We start from the raw sequence: 22,566 nt of genomic DNA on the forward strand, positions 1-22,566 counted from the left end.
AAAGTTAATCAAACGATAAATTTTCGTTCGCCGAACAATATCTAAAAAATAATTAAAGGCTCAAAACTAATAAGTAATCATTAGTTTTTTTTTAATTTTTTCATAAGTTAAATATGTAATTCTTATGAACTTCTTTTACTATGAATAAGCTTGCTAACAACAATATTCAATATTTTATTTTCTTGAAAAAATTGAAAATAGACGAGAGTAAATATATACACATCCATATAATTCAACCGGGTAGAAATTAAATACATGACTTTTTCATGCTTTTTCCAAATTCATTAGTCCATTCTGGGTCAAATTCTATTTTGAGCCCTTGAAAGGGCTAAAAACAGCCTACATTAACCTTAAGTTTAAAAGTATTTCATACAAAAGCTGCCTGGTAAGGAAGAATTTCCATTTATAGCTGATTCAGGAATTGTAATGATTATTTTTATCAGCCTTAATAGTAAAATGCTATTTTTACAACAAATTTGCAAGTTTTAAAAAGAGCTTTGGGGCTTCATAGCAAAATAAAAAAGTACACAATTCGTGGAACCATTGTTGAAAACCTTAAATAGGAGAATTACTGCTTCCACTTTAAACAAGAAGGAATATCTCATTTTTTCAAGGGTAGCACTGATGCAACGATGAATTTACATTCGTAGTAACCCCCGGTTCCCACTGCTGCGATTTCTTGCAAAATCATACGACATGCGACAAATGACACAAATCGTGCGACAAACTACGCAAAACTATCCGTTTTGCTGTAATGTCGAATGCATTGAATAATTTCAACCCATGTGACAAATCGCATGCGTTGTTCTGATTAAAAAAAAAAAATCATAACCAAAGTTACGGAGTTGATTGAAAATCTAATTTTGGCCGTTTGACTGTTCTAGAGTTGGTCGCTGCGACGCAGTTTCTTTGTGAACCTCCATCCGATTCTCTTGTACGTCCGTTCTGCCAGAAAAAAAATCGTGTTGGGATTGACGCACCAGGGGTAAAAGCTTTTTGTCTGTGGCAATGGCGTGTTTTTGTTTCGTTTCGGCGAAATGGCTTTTTTTTGTCCAAGAAAAAATTGTATGTCCTTCTTGTCATGGCAACAGAGAATATTCAGTAGCAACACCATTAAACATCAAGAAAGGTGGAAAATTCAGGAAATACCTAAATTAAATTATTATATATTTATTAGTGTATTTCTCGACTGTTTTGATGTGTATTTATATATCTACATGTTTAAATACAAATAGTAAGTCACAAAATTATTCAGAATGGTTCATTTCGAAGCAGCTGAAGGAAGAACTAGACTAGATAGTGATGGAGATGACTGTGTGATTCCCATGCCCATATCCCTTGATGATTTGAAAGTGAAATCTGATGATTATATGTGAGTTTATTTATATTTTTTTTCAAAGATTTGGTAAAATTCTAGTTAATTGACTTTGTGCTATCTCAAAAAGGGTTTAGGTTAGGAAAATGAAACTTTCAGGGATGGATCTACAGACTAAAGTAAGTCCCAGGAAGGTATTTTGAAGCAACTACCTCCACTTCTTCTCTCTCTAGAGGGCCTTGACCTTTGATGACCTTTAAAAATATGTGGGTTATAAAAGTGAAACCTTGCAAAATAGATTGGTAAAATTCTAGTTAATTGACTTCTTGCTATCTTGGAAAGGGTTTAGGTTAGGAAAATGAAACTTTCAGGGATGGATCTACAGGCTAAATTATGTCCCGGGAAGGTATTTTGAAGTACCCACCTCCACTCCTTCTCCCTCTAGATGGCCCTGAAATTTGCCTACATGACAGGTCTATACCTATTGAAATTTTGATAAAACAACATTTTACCTTAATTTTCAGTTACTAGTTGCTTTTTCTCTGCCTTTAGTTCTGAAAATGCAATTCCTGTTATTTGAGTAGAATCTTGAGCCATATCAATGTTTTTTTTTTCAAATTTAGGAAATGTATTTGCATATCTTTAAAACCTTATAAAATGGAATTGAGCAAAGTTATGAAGCTGAAAACAATTTTGTTGTACTTCAATTAAGCAGAAGATCTATTTTGCAAGGTTTCACTTTTATAACACACATATTTATTAAGGTCATCAAAGGTCAGGACCCTCTAGGGGGAGAAGGAGTGGAGGTAGTTGCTCCAAAATGCCTTCCCAGGACATACTTTAGTCTGTAGATTTGTCCCTGAAAGTTTCATTTTCCTAACCTAAACCCTTTCTGAGATAGCAAGAAGTCAATTAATTAAAATTTTACTGTTTCAAAGATATGCACATACATTTCCTAAATTTTGAAAAAAACATTGATATGGCTCAAAATTCTACTCAAATAGGCCTGACAGGAATTGCATTTTCAGAACTAAAGGCAGAATAAAAGCAACTAGTAACTGAAAATTAAGGTAAAATGTTGTTTTGTCAAAATTTCAATAGGTAATAGACCTATCATGTAGGTAAATTTCGGGGCCCTCTAGAGGGAGAAGGAGTGGAGGTGGTTACTTTAAAATACCACCCCAGGACATACTTTAGCCTGTAGACCTACCCCTGAAAGTTTCATTTTCCAAACCTAAACCCTTTCCGAGATAGCAAGAATTCAATTAACTAGAATTTTAACAAAGATTTTAATGCTTTTTGAGATACCATTCTAGTTGAGTGGCACCACAGAAAGAAATATTTTGCTGTTCATATTAGGCTGTTGACTTACTAATAAAGTGAACATACCACTCAATGCTTTTTTATGCTTTTTCCAAATACAATAATCACTTTTGCCACACATAAATTTTTACCTTCATCTCTATGTAGACCTATACCAATTTGCTGTATAGGCTATATTTGCTGATATTTGGATGAGTTTATTTCTGATACAAATGAGAGGTAAGTTAAACTTTACTTGAATTGGTGTAGGCTATATAGGGGAGAGGGATATTTTCATTTTTGGCCAAAGTGATTCTTATTAGGAAAGGGCATGAAAAAGGCATTGAATTGTCTGTTTGCTTTATTTTTGAGTCAATGATATGAACAGCAAAGATTTACCAAATCATCTCAATGGAATGAAAGTACCCTTGCCAGGGCTAGTAAGCCTATGCTACCATTAGATTCTTTATTTTATATTATTTCTGAATATCATAGCCCTCTTGAATTTCTGACAATGCACCCAATAGGTTAATATTTAGTGGTTCTGAAGGAAACACTAAGATAAATGAGAACAGTTTAAGTTACTGAATAAGGTGAATATAGAACCACAATACACCACTGAATGGTTTTTTTTTCATACCTTACATTACACTTGCTAGTGATGAGATTTTTCTGTTGTTGCTGGGGTCAATGATGATTATATGCTGACTGATCAGATGAGTCCCAGAATAATCACAAGGGCTTGTTGCACCATTCCTTGTCAACTAATGATTTGAGTGACTCAATACTTGTAGAAGAGACTGTTTCCTGGTCTAACAAGTTCTGTTGATTCACTACACATTTGAAAAGAATTTGCTCTGTGACTTTGACCTGGCATGCTTCTTTAAAAGTTTTTTGATCATGTCCTGATCTAAATATAGTAATTGCTTTAGACCTACTTGCATACTCAATTTTAAGCTCTTTACACACTCTCAAAGATGACACATTTTCATTTTATTTTACATTCCTCTGTTAGTATCACTTGTTTAAACCTATTTACCTGTAAATTGAATCAACAGTGATGAAACTGAGGAACAGCATAGGAAATTATAATTTGGGCTGCATATTTGCACATGGTAGGGGGAGCAGGTGCAAAGTATAGTGGAGCTACAGTTTGAATATATTAACAACTTTTATTTTGCATATAAGTACCTTAAATTGCATCATCCAGCCAGTAAGGAAATCATGAAGTAAGAATTGTTATCTCTAACACATTTATTTAACTAAAATTAAGAGAAAATATAGATATGAATAACAAAGGAAGAAAGCATGATCGTTTGATTGATAGGAATACACTGTATACTATAATATTTAAACTTCACTGCTTTAGTGTTAACTTCCAATTTTATGTGTATTTTTTTCTGTCGAATCAGCTTGGAAATGACAGTCATAAAATTGTGGGTTAAGCTGACTAACCATGGGTTGAGTTGCTTTCTGTGCAGAATTTTGCAAGGAGGTGCAAAATTTTCCTTTCACTTCTTTGGAGAGGCAACCACTACAGCAAGAACCATGAATTGGGCCTTCAATGATGATTTTTGTGAGACAAAACTGACTTGTTTGTTTTGTGTGACTGAGGGAAAAAGTTGCTGGAGTTGAATCTTGGTGAGGATTGTGGATTTGGTTTTAAGGTGCTCAAGGAGTTTGACATTTTACAGTTTGACATTGACATTCAATCAAGGTAGGTAATACCAGAAATGGAGTGGAGACATTTTGTTTCAATTACTGCAAATCAAGTCTGGTCATCTACTTTCAATGTCCAAGTTTTACTGTATGTTGTGATAGAGGTAATCATCAAATACTATTTTCATCTACTCTGTGTGAGACTTTCTGGGCCATGGGTACCTTAGCAATAATAACAAATTTGGGTTCTTAGAGAAAAAATTTGAACTTCCATTTTATACTCATCTGCTTTAAAATTTCATAATAAAAAAGGTAATAACAATATGTTGCAATGAATTATAATATTCATCTGCTTTATAATTTAAAACCATGTAGACCCCTCTGCTACAATTTCAGGGCCAAAGGAACCTTAATTAAGACAAAAAAAATCAGGTTGTATTGATGCTTGACACACTGTTTGCTATTATTATTATTTTTTTTGTAACATAACAAAACAGAACTATTTTAAGTTAATGCTCTTCACATGCATTTGCTTAAAAAAAGTTACAACAAAATATGATACAATAAGATTATTTTAAGAAAATGGTTTATCAACAATATACATCCACATTTAAGGTTGTAACAAGATAGGAGTTGGATGGCTTTAGCTCCATTGAAAACCAAAAAATTATGCATTTTAAACCCATTTGAAAAAATCCCAATCCCTATTTGTAAGGCTTAAAAGTCTGCAAAGACAGGTCTTAAATTTAATAAAAGAACCCAGCTTAAAAGAGCTATTTTTTATGGCACTTGGTATTAACCAAGTGACATATAGCAATAGCAAATTCTGTTGGTCTGTCTGTCGGTCTGTCAGTCCTGGTTTTGCTACTTTAGGCACTTCCAGGTAAGCTAGGACAATGAAATTGGGCAAGCCTATCAGGGACCGGACCAGATTAAATTATAAATAGTCGTTTTCCCGATTTGACCATCTGGGGGGGGGGGAGTGGGGGGCTGGTTAATTCAGAAAAAATAGGAAAAATGAAGTATTTTTAACTTATGAGCGGGTGATGGGATCTTAATGAAATTTGATGTTTGGAATGATCTTGTGTCTCAGAGCTCTTATTTTAAATCCCGACCGGATCTGATGACACTGGGGGGAGTTGGAGGGGCAAAACCTAAAATCTTGGAAAACACTTAGAGTGGGGGATTGGGATGAAACTTGATGGGAAAAGTAAGCACAAGTTCCAGATACATGATTGACATAATCGGAATGGATCCGCTCTCTTTGGGGTAGCTAGGGGGGGGGGAATTCTGAAAAATTAGAAAAGTGAGGTATTTTTAACTTACAAATGGGTGATTGGATCTCAATGAAATTTGATGTCTTAGAGCTCTTATTTTAAATCCCGACCGGATCTGGTGACATTGGGGGGGATTTGGGAGGGGGAAACCTAAAACTTGGAAAACACTTAGAGTTGAGGGATTGGGATGAAACTTGGTGGGAAAAATAAACACAAGTCCTACATACATGATTGACATAAACGGAACGGATCCGCTCTCTTTGGGGTAGTTGGGGGAGGGATTAATTCTGAAAAATTAGAAAAATGAGGTATTTTTAACATACGAATGGGTGATTGGATCTCAATGAAATTTGATATTGGTGACATTGGGGGAAGTTTGGGGTGGGGGAACCTAAAATCATGGAAAACGCTTAGATTGGAGGGATCGGGATGAAACTTGTTGGGAAAAATAAGCAGAAGTCTTACATACATGATTTAAATAATTGGAACGGATCTGCTCTATTGAGGGAGGGGGGCTAATTCTGAAAAATAAGAAAAAATTACGTATTTTTAACTTACCAAGGAGTGATCGGATCTTCATGAAACTTCATATTTAGAAAATCCTCGTAACTCAGATCTCTTATTTTAAATCTCAACCAGATCAAGCGTAATTGGGGGGGGGGCAGTTTGGGGGACCGGAAATCCTAGAAAATACTTAAAGCGGTGAGATCAGGATGAAACTGGATGGGAAGAATAGAAACCTATCTAATATACGTGACTGACATAACCGGACCGGATCTGCTCTCTTTGGTGGAATTGGGGGGGGGGGGGTAATTTTGAAAATTGAGGTATTTGTAACTTACGAAAGGGTGACCAGTTCTTAATGAAATTTGATATTTAGAAGGATCTTGTGCTTTAAAGTTCTAATTTTAAATGCCGACCAGATCCTGTGACATTGGGGGGAGTTGGAGGGGGAAACCGGAATTCTTGGAAAACGTGAAAATTGGGGTATTTTTATCTTATGAATAGAAGATCGGATCTTAATGAAATTTGATTTTTAGAAGGAATCCATGTCTCAGAGCTCTCATTTCAAATCCCGACCAGATCTTTTGACATTGGGGGGACTTGGGGGGGGGGGGGCAAATCTTGGAAAAACACTTGGAGTGAAGGAATCGGGATGAAGCCTGGTGGATAGAATAAACAAATGTCCTTGATACGTGATTGACAGAATCGTACTGGAATCTCTCTCTTTGGAGGAGTTGGGGGGAGGGGTTCAGTGATTTGGCGAGTTTGGTGCTTCTGGACGTGCTAGGACGATGAAAATTGGTAGGCGTGTCAGGGAGCTGCACAATTTGACTTGATAAAGTCGTTTTCCCAGATTCGACCATCTGGGGGCTAAAGGGATAGGAAAAATTAGAAAAAATTAGGTATTTATAACTTACGAGTGGGTGATCGGATCTTAATGAATCTTGATATTTAGAAGGACATCGTGACTCAGAGCTCTTATTTTAATCCTGACCGGCATTAAGCTTCTTATTTCCTTTTTAAATCAATCTATTGATTCATAGAATTTTGTTAGAGCTCATACCATATGATCTCTTGGCTCTTAGCTCTTCTCGCCTCGTCACAAGTGCCATATGAGCTCTTAGCTCTTGTTCCTACCTGTACTCACCGATAATTGTAAGAATTTGACTTTGAAAAAAAAACTTTGGTTTTAGGCCTTACAAAAGGCAAGATTTCAACCTGATTGTGAGCCAAGTTTGAATTTGTCTTCAAAGTTAAGACTCATTTTTCTAGAACCTTTCAAACTTTGTAAGTACTGTCAAAGTTGAAAGTCCCTCTAGAGACACTTATTTAGGCTGGAAATCCATTTCTCCATTCATTAATATCATTTAGCAGAAGAACTGCTCAAGTTAATGTCTTGGGAGAGCAAATAGGTGAAACTTCGAGCCTTAAAACACTTTCATGTGTCCTAATTCAGAATCCAAATCCATTTCTGAAAGGCCTTTTTTTCCCAGCTTGACAAATTTTGCAGGTACTATAGTGAAAAGTTGGGCAAATGCATTTATATGTGACCCTTGCCCAGGGGGCTGGATGTTTCATCTGACCTCCACATACATATTTTGTGCACCTTTTGATAGTTCTAATTAAAATAGCTCCCTCTAAATTGGGCAAATGCATAATTTGGGACCCTTGCTTAGGGGGCTGGATGTTTCATGTGGCCTTTAAATGCATATTTTGTGCACCTTTTGATGGTTCTAATTAAAATAGCTACCTCAAAATTTGGGCAAATGCATAATTTGGGACCCTTGCCCAGGGGGCTGGATGTTTCATGTGGCCTTTAAATGCATATTTTGTGCACCTTTTGATGGTTCTAATTAAAATAGCTACCTCGAAATTGGGCAAATGCACAATTTGGGACTCTTCCCCAAGGGGCTGGATGTTTCATGTGGCCTCCAAATGCATATTTTGTGCACCTTTTGATGGTTCTAATTAAAATAGCTACCTCGAAATTTGGGCAAATGTGTAATTTGGGACCCTTGCCCAGGGGGCTTGATTCTATGATTGTGTTTTCTATATAAGGAGAAAAATATATTCAGGATACACATTACTCTTTACTAATCAACGCTAATGTATTGACTAGGATAAAACTACTTTTTTGATAAATGCAGTTTCTGTTGTGTGGGATGAATTCTTGTTCCACCTTAAGGATATTCAATTAGACAAAGTAGTTTTTTTTTTTGTAAATGAAAGTAAAGAACGACAATAAAACCTAGTGCAAATGGCTTAATTTTTAACGTCTTTTCTTACTTTCATCTGACAAAAAAAAACTTCTTTATTGATTTGATCTCTTGTCATTTTTTTGCTATCTAATCCTAAAGGTAAGACACCCCCTCCCCCCAGCTTCTATTCTTAACGCTGAAGTTTAATTTTTCCACAACTATCTTTCGAAAAAGAAAATCACTCATAAAAGAGATCTTAACATTTTTTTTTTCCAATGAAAGGGAGCTCTGAAATGCCAAAATATTATTTTTCACGTCTCAATGTCAAAATATCACACATGATAGGGAAGTTTGGAAGGCAGTTATTACTCCTGGGGGATTGTCTACCCCCTCTGTTCTTTTGCAGATAAGCGCATGAATACGATCTTTCTAGAAATATTTATAGAATAAGATGGGAGCTATCACCCCTCAGTTTTTCATATTGTGCTTTTAGTCCAACACATTATTTCAAATGAACGAAAGCTATAGAGTAATCCCCTCCCCAAATTAATCTGAACGATATTTCAGGAAGATTTTAAAATTTTGAGCCCAAAATTCACTTATTGAGACTTTAGGAATCCCCTACCCCACTTGCGTTACCCCAATATTTGTTGTACGCCTATGCATTGCTGTATAGCCGCTTAGTAATGTTGTATATGCACTCTGTATTATAATCGCTTGTTTGCTATGGGTTGCATATACATCTAGGGACTAAAGCCCCCTCTTCTGTAGTAAGCCCATTAGCTATCCCATAATTTTCACATGATTGCATTTTGTACCTAGGCCACAGTTGCAGTTGTGCAGCATTAAAATGGCAGCTTGCCATTTGCAATGAAACTATCTTGTTTGTTATTAAATAAAAATTATAAAACCTTAAATTTTGTTATAATCCCCCCTTCCCCCTCCTCTCTGGCATTCAACCTCCGACAAAAAGAGAAACAACAAAAACATTTTGTTCTGAAATATTTAGAACCTGAAACTTCTGGTACTGGGCTCTTGAACATGTTGAATGTGATGGAGCAATTTTTATCAGGTTCATCCCCCTTTTTAGGACGTGTCCTCCTTTTTTGAAATAAAGCCAATTTTTTCCATCCTGATAACATTTGATGGATGAATTTAAACATAATGTATTTTAATATTTAAGATAGTCATGAGAAGTATAATCAATTTTGTTTGTATATTGTGTTTAAAATTCCCCCTTTTTAGAGTTTAGCTACTATTCGCACGGTTGCCTCTTTACTTATATTTAGATAGCACCAACTATTTGAAATTAAATAAAAAAAAGTGCTAAAAGTATTTGAAAATCTTGGAACCCTTTCACGCTTATTGTATTCTGTCTTATTTTCCCTAACGCCAGAAATTCATATGCATCTTAAGGCTGAAAAGGAAAGAGTGTAAGAGGGGAATTCTAAAACTGTAGATTAGGGCTTTCGACTATTGAGATCATAATGGTATCCTTGTTATTGGTACTATAGAAATGGTACCAAAAGTGTTTCTTTTCGTGCCATATGACACTTTACGATGGAGTTATCAAGGTAAATTTATAAAAGGTATGTGTAAATGAGCAGTAGCTGTTAAATTAGGCATTGAACATCTTTTCAATGTTGCGGTAACCTCCTATCCCTGGTAGAAAAAATAGAAATAAAAAAGGAGATGCACGGCAACTATTTTCAATTTTTTCCTTGTTTTTTAATTGGAGGGTAGGATGGGCTCAAAATCTCCGTTTCAGGGAATTTAGGCCATGAAAAATTGATTTTATATCTTAGAATTTGTATTCCCTGGCATTTTGGCCCTGGTAAAAATTATGTTTTGTGGTACAAGATCGCAGAAAACACCAATTTGCTGTAATGCGATCAAATTATAAGTTTATAGCACAAAAACATTCTTTTCAGCAAAAAGAAGGCATGAATGCCCCCCCCAATCTTTGATGACCTGGTAGCAAGTAGTGTTTTCTGACTCATGTCACTTGTTAACCATACGTAAATTATAAGTTACCTAGGACCTTATAGTGCAAAACATATTTATAGCAAAAAAGGCATGGATGGCTACCCAATCCTTTTATACTCTTGAAAAGGGTACTAGAACTCGAATTTTCAACGGTCCAGTTTCTATTCCCAGGTTATTGCAGCATGGTATTTTGATTGAAGGCACAAAGTATTTTTGATTTAGCATTACACTTCCCCACAATTCAACGTCAACTTTTTCTCCCTTAACATTCCTTGAAAGTTCCATACTTAATACCCTGAGACATTGTAGATATACCATTTTGACAACCTGATAGCAAATAATGTCTTTTAATTTATCTTACTACTAAATCACGCAGAAATTACAAGTTTCATAGGTCCTTGTAGAACGAACCGATATTTTTGTCTGGCTTGGAGATAAAAATAATTTGCCCCTTCAATCCCTCCCCAACGCTAAATTTAAACTTCCCAAGCCCCGCACCCCTACCTTCCCTAGCCTAAATGAACCTGAAAGTTTTAAATCCCTCTTAAAATCTTTTCCTAAGATATATAAGGCTTAGTATTTCTAAGAAATGTTATATTTTACTTTATGTTATATTTTACTTTATATTTTACTTATAATGTTATATTTTTACTGTTATAATGTTACTTTTTTATTTCCTAAAATGGGCTACAGAAATGGTTTTAGTTCAAATGACCCATCTCCCAATATTCTGCGACTACTGTTTCGGTGCAGTTTCATCTGGGATGGAAAATGATACATAAGTGCTACCTATGAGAAACGGTGATTATCCTTGATGGGGAGTGGTAATTCTTCAGACAAGGGTTTTAACAGTGGTAATTTCAATGATATACTTTTCATTTCGATGCATTGGTATTTGTATTAGGAGGGGTTTCTAGCTCTTGTTCTATATCCCCGAAAATTTGTTTTCGCAATAAACTTATATTACTAAGTTAAACCTATATAATAGTTATAATTTTTGAGTCACCTTTAAATGAGGAGATTTTTCCCGTAGATAGTCTTCATTTTCCGCTAAGGGTTGCTCTCTCTAAAAAATCAGGTGCATTCCAACCGTGCCCTATCTCTGTCAAGTGTTTTTGGGACTCTCCCAAGCGTGGGGAAACTATATGACACAAATGGCATTCCGAGCTGTACATAAGGTGCTGGGAAGTCAATGCCTTCTCGGTTTTTCCACTACCCTTAGTTTTAGGAGTTTTTTTTTGGGGGGGGGGATTTAAAGTACATTGTTGAAATACGTATTGTGATCGGGTAATCTGATGTGCTTATAGCTTATCTTGATCAAGTATAGCGTCGCCAGACGAGTCCATACCCTAACACAAACAATAAACAGTCCATATAATAAATTCACGCAAAGGGTTTGGGTCGATCCCTCTCCCTGAGATAGGTCTGAGGCCTCCCCCCCCCCCACCAGCGAACGTGAAATAAAATACAGAAAGTGGACTTTCTGATTCCAATTTTCCATGGTCTGATATTCCCTCTCTAAGCGTAAGATTTCTCAATACCTGTGGAATAACCAGTAGTAGTTTTAGGCCTCTCAATCTGGGGGGGGGCATCAAGGTATATCACAGGCGTGTAAAAATATAAAATAAAAGGAATTTAGTGTCAGAAAATCTGGGGGAGGGGGCAACTGCCCCCCCTGCCCAGGCCTAGAGCCGTAACTAAGCCGCTTGGTCCTTTAATCTCAGTAACGTCATTCACGGAAATGTGAGAAAGAACAAAATGTATTCTTCAAAATCTAGGAGGAAGCAATTTTTTCAGTTTTGTCAATGAAAATACAAAATAAATCTGTGAAAATACGGTGTTTGTCAAAATCCCCTCCTACCCAATCCAACCCTACCTACGTATGCTCCCTCCTACCCAACCCTACCTATGTATGCTCCCCTCCTACCCAACTGACGCCATTGTTCAGTTCTTTTACGTCTTTCTTGGCACATTTTTATTTCATTGATAAGATTGTCTTTGATCCCTTTGTATTGTTTACATTGCAAAAATATTTTTTTCTTTGTAAATCATGTGTCATGCTTATCATGCTAATTTTCATTGTAAAGTTAGCCATGCGTGGTAACCTGTTTTTCGGGTCGCAAGGCCCGGAAAAACTGAACAGGCTGTTTTTTCTGGTCCCATCTCCCATGACGTGGCAAACCTGTTCCTTGATTTAGTCCCATATGCTTGACTCTTATAATTGAAGGTCGATGATCTATTATGTTCATATGAATATGTTACTATGGACCAAAAATTCTTTGATTTTTCTGAACTGCTGTCGGATACTTTAAAAATATCTAAAAGAAAATATCTTAATATCTTAAAAAAAATAATGAAAAATATCTAGCAGTTAACTAAAGAAGAAAATCTAATAGGTTTCTAGCGGTTGGCTAAAAAACAAACAGAGGACCGAGTGGGCGTTCAAGGTAGATTATTAACAGCAAACGCCATGAAGGGGTATTCGTGATTCCTTTCCAAACGGTAGGGAAGGGACCTCCCTCCTCAAGCGTGTGCTCGGGTGGGCCTTTGAGCCGTTTAATTCCCTCTGGAATTAAACATTCAAGAAGTGAAGCTACGTTAATTCTAATGAAATATACCTAAGTATGATGAAAATAAACCACTTTAGTAACACAATTACGGAAACTATAACAGAGAATTATGGAAATCGTGCCCCCCCAAAATACCACCTAAAATATTTAATTAGAATATACCTACAATGTAGTGTATATACAGTCAGAACGGTTCTGTCAGACCATGAACTTGAATGTGGCTGGTATAAGAGATAATTACCTTAAATAATAATATTAACAACAATAAACACAGCTTGCGTCCATATTTCTTTACATTACTGCTTTATTGAATTCTGTAAGTTGTGAGTCGGTTTTTTCTTCTATTTTTACCTCCTTTGATGTTTTTGTTCTCTTTTGCTTTAGTGTTTTTAATTTTTTATGTATTACCCTGTAATTGGTTTCTATGCGATTTTTATTTTCATTTGTATTGTATTTGTTTTTTCTTTGTGTTACTCCACGTATTATACCTTTTTATAGTGTGGGTAAAAAATAAATAATATTAATAATAAAACTATAATAATAATATGCAGAGGCTAGTACAGAAAGTGGCTAAAGAAGCCAATTTGGTTAATAGAAAAAAACCAACAACAAGTAAACACTGCGTCTGAACGGTCTCCGTATGTCATTGAACTCGAGATATGGAGTTGCATCTCTCATGGCAAAGGGACCCAATTAATTCGAATCAGAGCCTTGGGAAATCAATAAACAGTTTTACAAACCTATAAATAGACGATATTTTTATTTGAACAGATCTAACATACGTCCTAATTCTGACCCTGAATTAACAAACAACAAAAAGTACATCAACACCCAAGGCTGTATACAGGGGGGCGTGTTTAACCCCCCCCCCTTCTCGAAATTTTTGTCCGACTGAATATACAAAATTTTTGATATGTTTTTTAAAGCTTTTCTCTTTAGCCTACCCCCTCCCATCCTCCAAATAAAAATTCGGGATACTCCCTTGTCAGCATCTACACTTTGTTAATTAGAATATATTCACAGAAAATTTAAGTATTATATATGTATTTTAGACTCATTTAACTATGTAAACAAACTGATCATTTCTGGCACCGAGATGGTCTCAGAATTGTGCAATTTATCTTTTTTTCGATACTCTCACAGTGATGACTCCTAAAGGCCTGATCGCTCCTGTATTTTATGTACACATATAATCTATTTCTGGAATCAAGTTGATCCCACAATTAAAAACTTGTGAATTTTACTAGCCCCTGGCGAGCTTCTAATTTGGCCCATGCGCAGGCATTCATCGGTAGGGACGTGCACAGGGGGGGGGGCTGTGGCCTTCATCCCAAAAGATCCTTTTTTAATTTCTGGGAACTTTTATTCGGATTATTAAATCAATTTTGTTTGTTCTTGGACCGACCCCCCCCCCCCCCCCCTAAAAAAATCACATTGAATTATCCCCGAAAAAATTCCCTTATACTTGACTGTTCTTTGGGTATGTTTGCTCTCGAACTCTAAAGGTTTTTACAATTTCCAAAAAATGCTGATACTTTCCAAATAATATGTCTGTTTCTAAAGGATTTTTATTTGCCGTCTTGAAAGTTTGCGAAAGCTACCGATTCAAAGTCCCAGTTAATACTCTGCAGGAGCTAGGTAACAAGACTGTACTGATTATAGAATTTTTGGCATATGTTCTCTTTAAAAAAAAGTAAAAATTCAGGTTTACTGTTTGTAACCGCATTCGCCTTTCAAACGCTCGGAGAAAATGTCACATCTTGGCAACGTAAGACGCCTCCTCATGAAAAATTTGTCGCTTTTTTTAAGAAAATTATTTAAATATATATGTCATTTGTTAAAAAGGTAGCTTAAAAAAGTAGTTACAAAATTGTAACAATTTGTGACACCAATTACTTAATATTATTTTTTATTCATCTTTATTTTTTAATATTTGTTATCATTATTTTGTGTAATTTAAAACCCAAACTACTGTTCATAGTCTGTGAAAACACAGATTTCATTTTTCGAAAATAAAGACACTATCTCGGTGAAAAATTAGATGTTTTTTTTTAGAAAAAGTATTTAAATATTTGGTTATTTTGTTAAAAAGGTAGTTAAAAAAGTAGTTTTAAAATTTGTTACGATTGGTGAAGCAAGCGAATGTACCAGATCTTTCTCTTTATTTATCTTTAGTCAAATCATAGATAACTTCGAAGACCACACAGTTCAAAGTAGGGATGAAACCTTTTAATTGACAGTGAATAGATATAAAATTATTTAATTGGATATTTCGAACACATATACAGTGTTCATCATCAGCAGTAAAACTGACATCAGAGTTTACTGCTGACTGCTGATAACAGTTTTACTGCTGATGATGAACACTGTATATGTGTTCGAAATATCCAGTTAAATAATTTTATATCTATTCACTGTTAATTAAAAGGTTTCATCCCTATTTTGAACTGTTTTACTTTAGTCAAATCATAATATTTGGTCTCTCATTTGTTCTACCACCTAAGAAGCTTATAAAAAAAATACTTACAATAGATTTTGTCATGCTAGAAGAGCCCCCAATAACCCAAAAAGTAGCTGAAATAAAGTCAAATAGTGTTCTAAGCTTAAAACTACGACAAATCACTATCAATAAATAGATGAAACTCAAAAGGAACAGAAATTACAGTAAATAGCTGAATCAAACTAAAAAACGCGCGAAGATTCACATTAGTAAGGCTGATAACCCCAACGCCTTCTCAAAACCAGAACATAATTTGTGTAAATTGTAATTGTGTAAATTGTAAATTGTGTAAACATAAAAGTTTAAATTAAATATAAAAAAAATTATTTTTTTTTAGCTGAAAGTAAGGAGCGACATTAAAACTTAAAACGAACAGAAATTACTCCGTATATAAAATGGGTTGTCCCCTCCGCAATCCCTCGCTCTTTACGCTAAAGCTTTCAATTGTTTTAAAAAGTAGAATTGTGGCAAAGAGTCAAACTTTAGCGTAAAGAGCGAGGGATTGCGGAGGGGACAACCCATTTTATATACGGAGTAATTTCTGTTCGTTTTAAGTTTTAATGTCGCTCCTTACTTTCAGCTAAAAAAATTAATTTTTTTTATTTAATTTCTGAACGTTTTTGAATTAATGCATGTTTGGTTTTGGCTCTCCGCACATAAATTATTAAAATGAAATTTGTATATTAATTCTTTTTTTGGTTAAATGGCTTTCTCTTAGTTTTGATCAGACGATTTTGAGAAATAAGGGGTGGAGAAGGAGACCTAGTTGCTCACCAATTTTTCGGTTGCTTAAAAAGGCAACTAGAACTTTTAATTTTTAACGAACGTTTTTATTAGTAAAAAATATACGTAACATATAAATTAGCAACTTACGTAACAAACTTTCATAATCTTATATTTTTATTATGTATACAAGGGGGTTTGTATCCTCGTTAATACCTCGCTCTTTACACTAAATCGTAAGTTTTGTCCCAATTCTTTAAGAATGACCCCTGAATCAGAAATGCCGTAGAATAAATAGTTGAAATTACTAAAAATACTTTGGCATAAAGAGCGAGGTATATTTCTCCTCCTAAATACCTCGCTCTTTATGCTAAAGTATTTTTAGAACCCCTCATATGCGTAATAATCTCTGTTCGTTTTGAGTTTCAATGCTACTCCTTCCTTTTATTTGAAAAAACGCTTTCATGTTTATTTTTCATTGTTTTCTTATAGTAATGCTAGAAAATCATGCGCCCTTTTCCTTGAATTTTTCTTCCCCCATGACAGATCCCTCCAAGGAAAGATCCTCCAGCATAGCCCCCTCCCCTCAAACCCACCCCCAAAACAAAATAAAATCCCCCTGAAAACGTCTGTACACTTCCCAATAACCATTACTATATGTAAACACTGGTCAAAGTTTGTAACTTGCAGCCCCTCCCCCAAGGATTGTGGGGGAGTAAATCATCCCCAAATACATAGTTATTATGGTTTTCGACTATGCTGAACAAAATGGCTATCTCAAAATTTTGATCCGTTGACTTTGGGAAAAAATGAGCGTGGGAGGGGGCCTAGATGCCCTCCAATTTTTTTGGTCACTTAAAAAAGGGCACTAGAACTTTTCATTTCCGTTAGAATGAGCCGCCTTGCGAAATTCTAGGACCACTTGGTCGATACGATTACCCCTGGGGAAAAGAGAAAAAAAAAACAAAACAAAACAAACAAACAATTAAACACGCACCCGTGATTTGTTTTCTGGCAAAAAAAATACAAAATTCCACATTTTTGTAGATAGGAGCTTGAAGCTTCTACAATAGGGTTCTCTGATACGCTGAATCTGATGGTGTGATTTTCGTTAAGATTCTATGACTTTTAGGGGGTGTTTCCCCCTATTTTCTTAAATAAGGCAAATTTTCTCAGGCTCGTAACTTTTGATGGGTAAGACTAAATTTGATGAAACTTATAAATTTAAAATCAGCATTAAAATGCGATTCTTTTGATGTAGCTATTGATATCAGGAATTTAATTTTTTAGAGTTTTGGTTACTATTGAGCCGGGTCGCTCCTTACTACAGTTCGTTACCACGAACTGTTTGATAAAAGACGTTTAAAATGGTAGTTAAATGGCTATCATAGTATGACATGGTTGCATGAAATGAAGTGATGTATCACGGAGGTTGGCTTGCAAAAACATGAATCAATAGATTTAATGGATGATTTTTCACAAGAAAATGTCTTTCACAAGAAATGGATTTTAAGCGAGAATTAATGTCACAAGAAATGGATTTAAATCACAATTTTATCAAGAAAATATCTGGAAATTGTCTTAAGAATGTCGAGGGGGGACATAGTGTGCCAGAGGACCAGTCATAGTGTGGCACGGTGGCGTAAATTGAGATGATGTATCATGAAGAGTGGGCTGCGTAAACATGAACCAATGGATATAAAACATGATTTGTAACAAGAAAACATCTGAAAAATGTCTTAGGAATGATGAGGGAGGCTAGAGGGTGCCAGAGGGACGGTAATAGTGTGATATGGGAGTATGCATTGACATGGTGTATCATGGAGGGTTGGCTTGCGGAAACGTGAACCAATTGATTTAATTCATGATTTTTAATTAATGATGGGCAGTCATAGTTTGGCACAATGGCGTGAATTGAGATGGTGTATCATGTTTAGGATGGCTTGCAAAAAACGTGAACTACTGGATTTAATGCATGATTTTTAGCAAGAAAAGATCTAGAAATGTCTTAGGAATGAAGAAGGGCGCTAGAGGGTGCCAGATGGTCAGTAATAGTGTGGCATGATGGTGAGAAGTGCGACGGTATATCACATTGAGGCTGGCTTGCAAAACATGAACCATTGGATTTAAATAATAATTTTATCAAAAACATAGGTTTACACGTTCAAGATTGGCTCCAAAATATATGGTAAATCTGTGGGGTAAAGAGGAAAAAGAATGACTTGATCATATATGAAAGTGTACCATATTTTAGGCATAAGGGTACTCTCGCTTTTATTTTATCTCTGATAGCACCTTCAAGTTCCAATAGAGTAAATGACTAAAATGCGCTAAGAACAAGCCTCCAATATTATCTGATAACATCCTCTACAGCATTACTTAACAAGTAGGTGTACTTCAAATGTAAGCCATTTCCAGTGATCGATTCCCCCCTCTGCGTGTCAATTATTGTAGTCACATGGGAACACAGAATTCATTTAATCACTCTAGTTTGAGTGAACAGGGGATTTTCCTAGGGTGCAATAGGTTATCAAGTTGAACGTATTAGCCGAAACAAAACAATAGAAATATTTTCATAGTCCAGCTGGTTAGCGCTCCATTTAATTGAGGGCCCTTTCGAGTCAGTATGTGGATAAAAAATATTTAGTTAATAAATGTTCTCTGAGAAAAAAAGAAAAGCACATTGCAAGAAAATGAAACCTCTTAAAATATTATATAGCATCCCACGTGTACATCGTCATTACGTAACATCCAAGTGTGGGCTGCCATTTCATCATTCCCAATAAATCTACTAAGTTACGTAAGATTACCTCACTCCCAATATATCTATCAAATCACGCAAGGTTGTGTCACATCCCACGTGTACACCGTTATTACGTAACACCCACGTTTGTGTCCCCCTCACTTACAACTGGGACTTCCACACGTGACTAACGGACCCTAATAAATCCTATTATGTAACATCCCAAAACTTATTACATAAGAACCAAAGTAAACCCTCCCTATTATGCAACAGACACTTAGAAAACATTCCCTATTTCCTAATTAACACCTGCATCTCTTAGAAAACATTCCCTATTACGTAACATGCACCTGCATCTCTTGGAAAATATTCCCTATGACGTAACATGCACTTACGTCTTGAAGAAAAAAGGTGGCGGGACCGGGATTCGAAGGGACAGGGCTTGGCTCAAAACTGGAACTCTGTTACTACTAATGTATATTTCCCATCTATTTTGACACTTGTCTTTGCCTTGTCTCATTTTAAGCTGAAATAAACGAACGAAGAAACCGATTTGTTCTTGAGTTTTACACAGTGTAATCTTGAGTTAGTGGCGTATAAATCACAAATGCCAACATCCCTTTCCCCAACCGAAAACAAAAACACGAAACTCAAATAAAATTCTCAAACTTAGAAAGCCTTATTTTCCATGGGGGATATTTACCTGGAGGATTTTCCGTGGTTTCTTTTTTCCACGGGGTATTTTCCGGAGAGGTATTTTCCGCGGGAGAAATTCCCGTGCGGGGGAGGGAGGGATAAACGATTTGAGCCATACAAATTGTTCACGCGTTTTGATTTTTTTCCCCCACCTTCATCCTCTTTTAACCTCTCCCTCCAAAGAATCCTGAACATGGCCCTTATTAACGTGTAGTTTAGATTTTTAGCTATTCGACGGTGTATACACTTTTTTTCCAATTCCTATTTGGTAACCAGATGATATGGCTCTATTCTTATATAATCTTATTCCTTCAATCACTTTTTTGATTTTTTTTTTTACCCAGTGTACTGCCAATTAATTCTGCTTATTTTTCTCACGCATTTCCTTTTTTCAAATTTGGTGCCCTCAAACTTCTAAAACTGCATAATTGTATCTGGACGTCTTGTTCATTAAAAATTGAGTTAAATTTTTAACACGCATAGGGTTGTGTAAGTCACCAGTTAACCAATATAAACAATTAGATTACATACCTACTCTCCTTCGTACTTCAACTTTAAACCGCAATTGCTCATAACTTTTTTATTTGAGGTAACACGTTATGTTTCTGTGGGACCAATTTGTCCAGTCTATGCCTCTTTAAGTTAATTTTTTAGAAATCAAACAGTTCGTGGTAACGAACTGTAGTAAGGAGCGACCCGGCTCAATAGTAACCAAAACTCTAAAAAACGGAATTTTGATACCAATAGTTGCATCAAAAGAATCGCATTTTAATGCTGATTTTAAATATTCAAGTTTTTACTGTTTACTGTTTTAAAAAGTAGAGTTGAGAGAAAGAGTCAAACTTTAGTGCAAAGAGCAAGGCGTTGAAGAAGGAGCAGTCCCTTTCATATACGGGGTAATTTCTGTTCGTTTTAAGTTTTAATGTCGCTCCTTACTTTCAGTTAAAAAAACTTGTTTTTTTTTATTTAATTAAGAAAAAGACAGACGAAAAATTGCACAAAATTGATCAAGTCGAATAACAGCACTCAATACATTGAAGTTATGGTACTTATGTGTTAGCCAATACACACTCGTGGATCTATAAAATCAGACAATAACCGGTTCATTGCTGTTTTAATACGGAAATAATTAGCTTCGGCTCGGTGGAAACCTACATTGCAGCTATATTTTGATAAGTATTTAGTTGATATTTTGGTTAGGTTAGGTTATATTTTGTACGCAGCCCCGCTATACTTAACCCCCAACCTCTCTCCCTAATGTGCAAATATACAGCCCGAATTTTATATATATATATATATATATATATATATATATATATATATATATATATATATATATATATATATATATATATATATATATATATATATATATATGTATATATATATATATATATCTATATATATAGATGTATATATATATATATATATATATATATATATATATATATATATATATATATATATATATATATATATATATATATAAATGTATATATATATATATATAATATATATATATATATATATATATATATATATAATATATATATATATATTTATATATATATATATATATATATATATATATATATATACATATATATATATATATATATATATATATATATATATATATATATATATATATATATATATATATATATATATATATATATATATATATATATATATATATATATATATATATATATATATATATATATATATATCCCTAGCGACTCAGTTGTTTCAACCCCTTACCTGTAGATCCAGATTCTTGTGTGTGTTCTGGCTAACAGATTAGTACCAAAATTATTTCTCCCGTGCCTCTAAAACTCTCTCCATAAGTCTTTCCACCTCAATGATTAGGTCCCTAGAAGAAGTCTCACGATACCTGGGAGAAGTGGTGCATCCATATAAAAAAAAGCTTCTTAAATTCTCCAAACTTAGGCAATAACTCAAAAATATAAATATAATTTTTTTTTTCTGATTCTTAGTTTCCTTCTTTTTTTTATCCATTCATTTTTATTTGTTTGCAGTGAGGACTCAATTACAAAGGATAAAGTACCCGATGCTAAATACTTTTCAGTTGCAATGGGTCAAAAAAGAAAACATGAACCTTGTCTTAGAAAGAGCAAAAGCTTTCAAGCCTGGAAAAACGCTGTTGCCAAGGTATTTTGTTACATTCTATTACATCCTGTACATTGTTGTATTACATCCTATACATCCTATTACATCATTAAATAAAAAAACTAGTTTTTTAATTGAAAGTAAAAAGTGACATTAAAACTTAAAACGAACAGAAAAGGGGCTGCTCCCTCATCAACGCCCCGCTCTTTGCGCTAAAGTTTGACTCTTTCTCTCAACTCTACTTTTTAAAACAGTAAAAAACTTTAGCGTAAAGAGCGGGGCGTTGATGAGGGAGCAGCCCCTTTCATATACGAAGTAATTTCTGTTCGTTTTAAGTTTTAATGTCGCTCCTTACTTTCAGTTAAAAACATGTTTTTTTATTTAATTTCTGGACGTTTTTGAATTAATGCATGTTTTGATATTGGCTCTCCGCAGATGAATAATTAAAACGAAATTAGCGTATTTATTTTTGGCTAAATGGCTTTCTCATAGTGTTGATCGAATAATATTGAGAATATAAGGAGCGGGGGAGGAGGCCTAGTTGCCCTCCAATTTCTTGGTTACTTAAATAGGCAACTAGAACTTTTAATTTTTTACGAACGTTTTTATTAGTAAAAGATATACGTAACTTACAAATTAGCTTACGTAACGAACTTCTGTATTCGCATGTTTTTATTACATATATGAGGGGGTTCACTCTCTCGTCAGTACCTCGCTCTTTACGCTAAAGCTTAAATTTTGTCCCAATTCCTTAAGAATGACCCCTGAATCACAAAGGCCGTAGAATAAATAATTGAAGTTACTGAAAATTCTTTAGCGCAAAGAGTGAGGTATTAGGAGGAAGTGAACCCTTATATGCGCAATAATTTCTGTTCGTTTTAAGTTTTAATGCTGCTCCTTACTTTCAGTTGAAACAACTTTTTCATATTTATTTTTTCATTGTTTTTTTTTAATAATGCT

At 34.8% G+C, this 22,566-nt stretch overlaps 1 protein-coding gene across 1 annotated transcript in view; it reads left to right on the top strand.

Moving 5' to 3' along the window:
* Window positions 1–1,078: 1,078 nt before the first annotated feature.
* Window positions 1,079–22,566, top strand: part of LOC136040331 (eukaryotic elongation factor 2 kinase-like) — a gene marked incomplete in the record, with an annotated part of 89,486 nt that continues 67,998 nt past the window's right edge. The window contains 2 exon segments of the mRNA XM_065724572.1: window positions 1,079–1,372; window positions 21,516–21,648. Of these exon segments, the coding sequence (XP_065580644.1) occupies window positions 1,257–1,372; window positions 21,516–21,648 (249 nt within the window).

The sequence above is a fragment of the Artemia franciscana genome, chromosome 20 (assembly GCF_032884065.1).
Source record: "Artemia franciscana chromosome 20, ASM3288406v1, whole genome shotgun sequence".
Classification (NCBI taxonomy): domain Eukaryota; kingdom Metazoa; phylum Arthropoda; class Branchiopoda; order Anostraca; family Artemiidae; genus Artemia; species Artemia franciscana.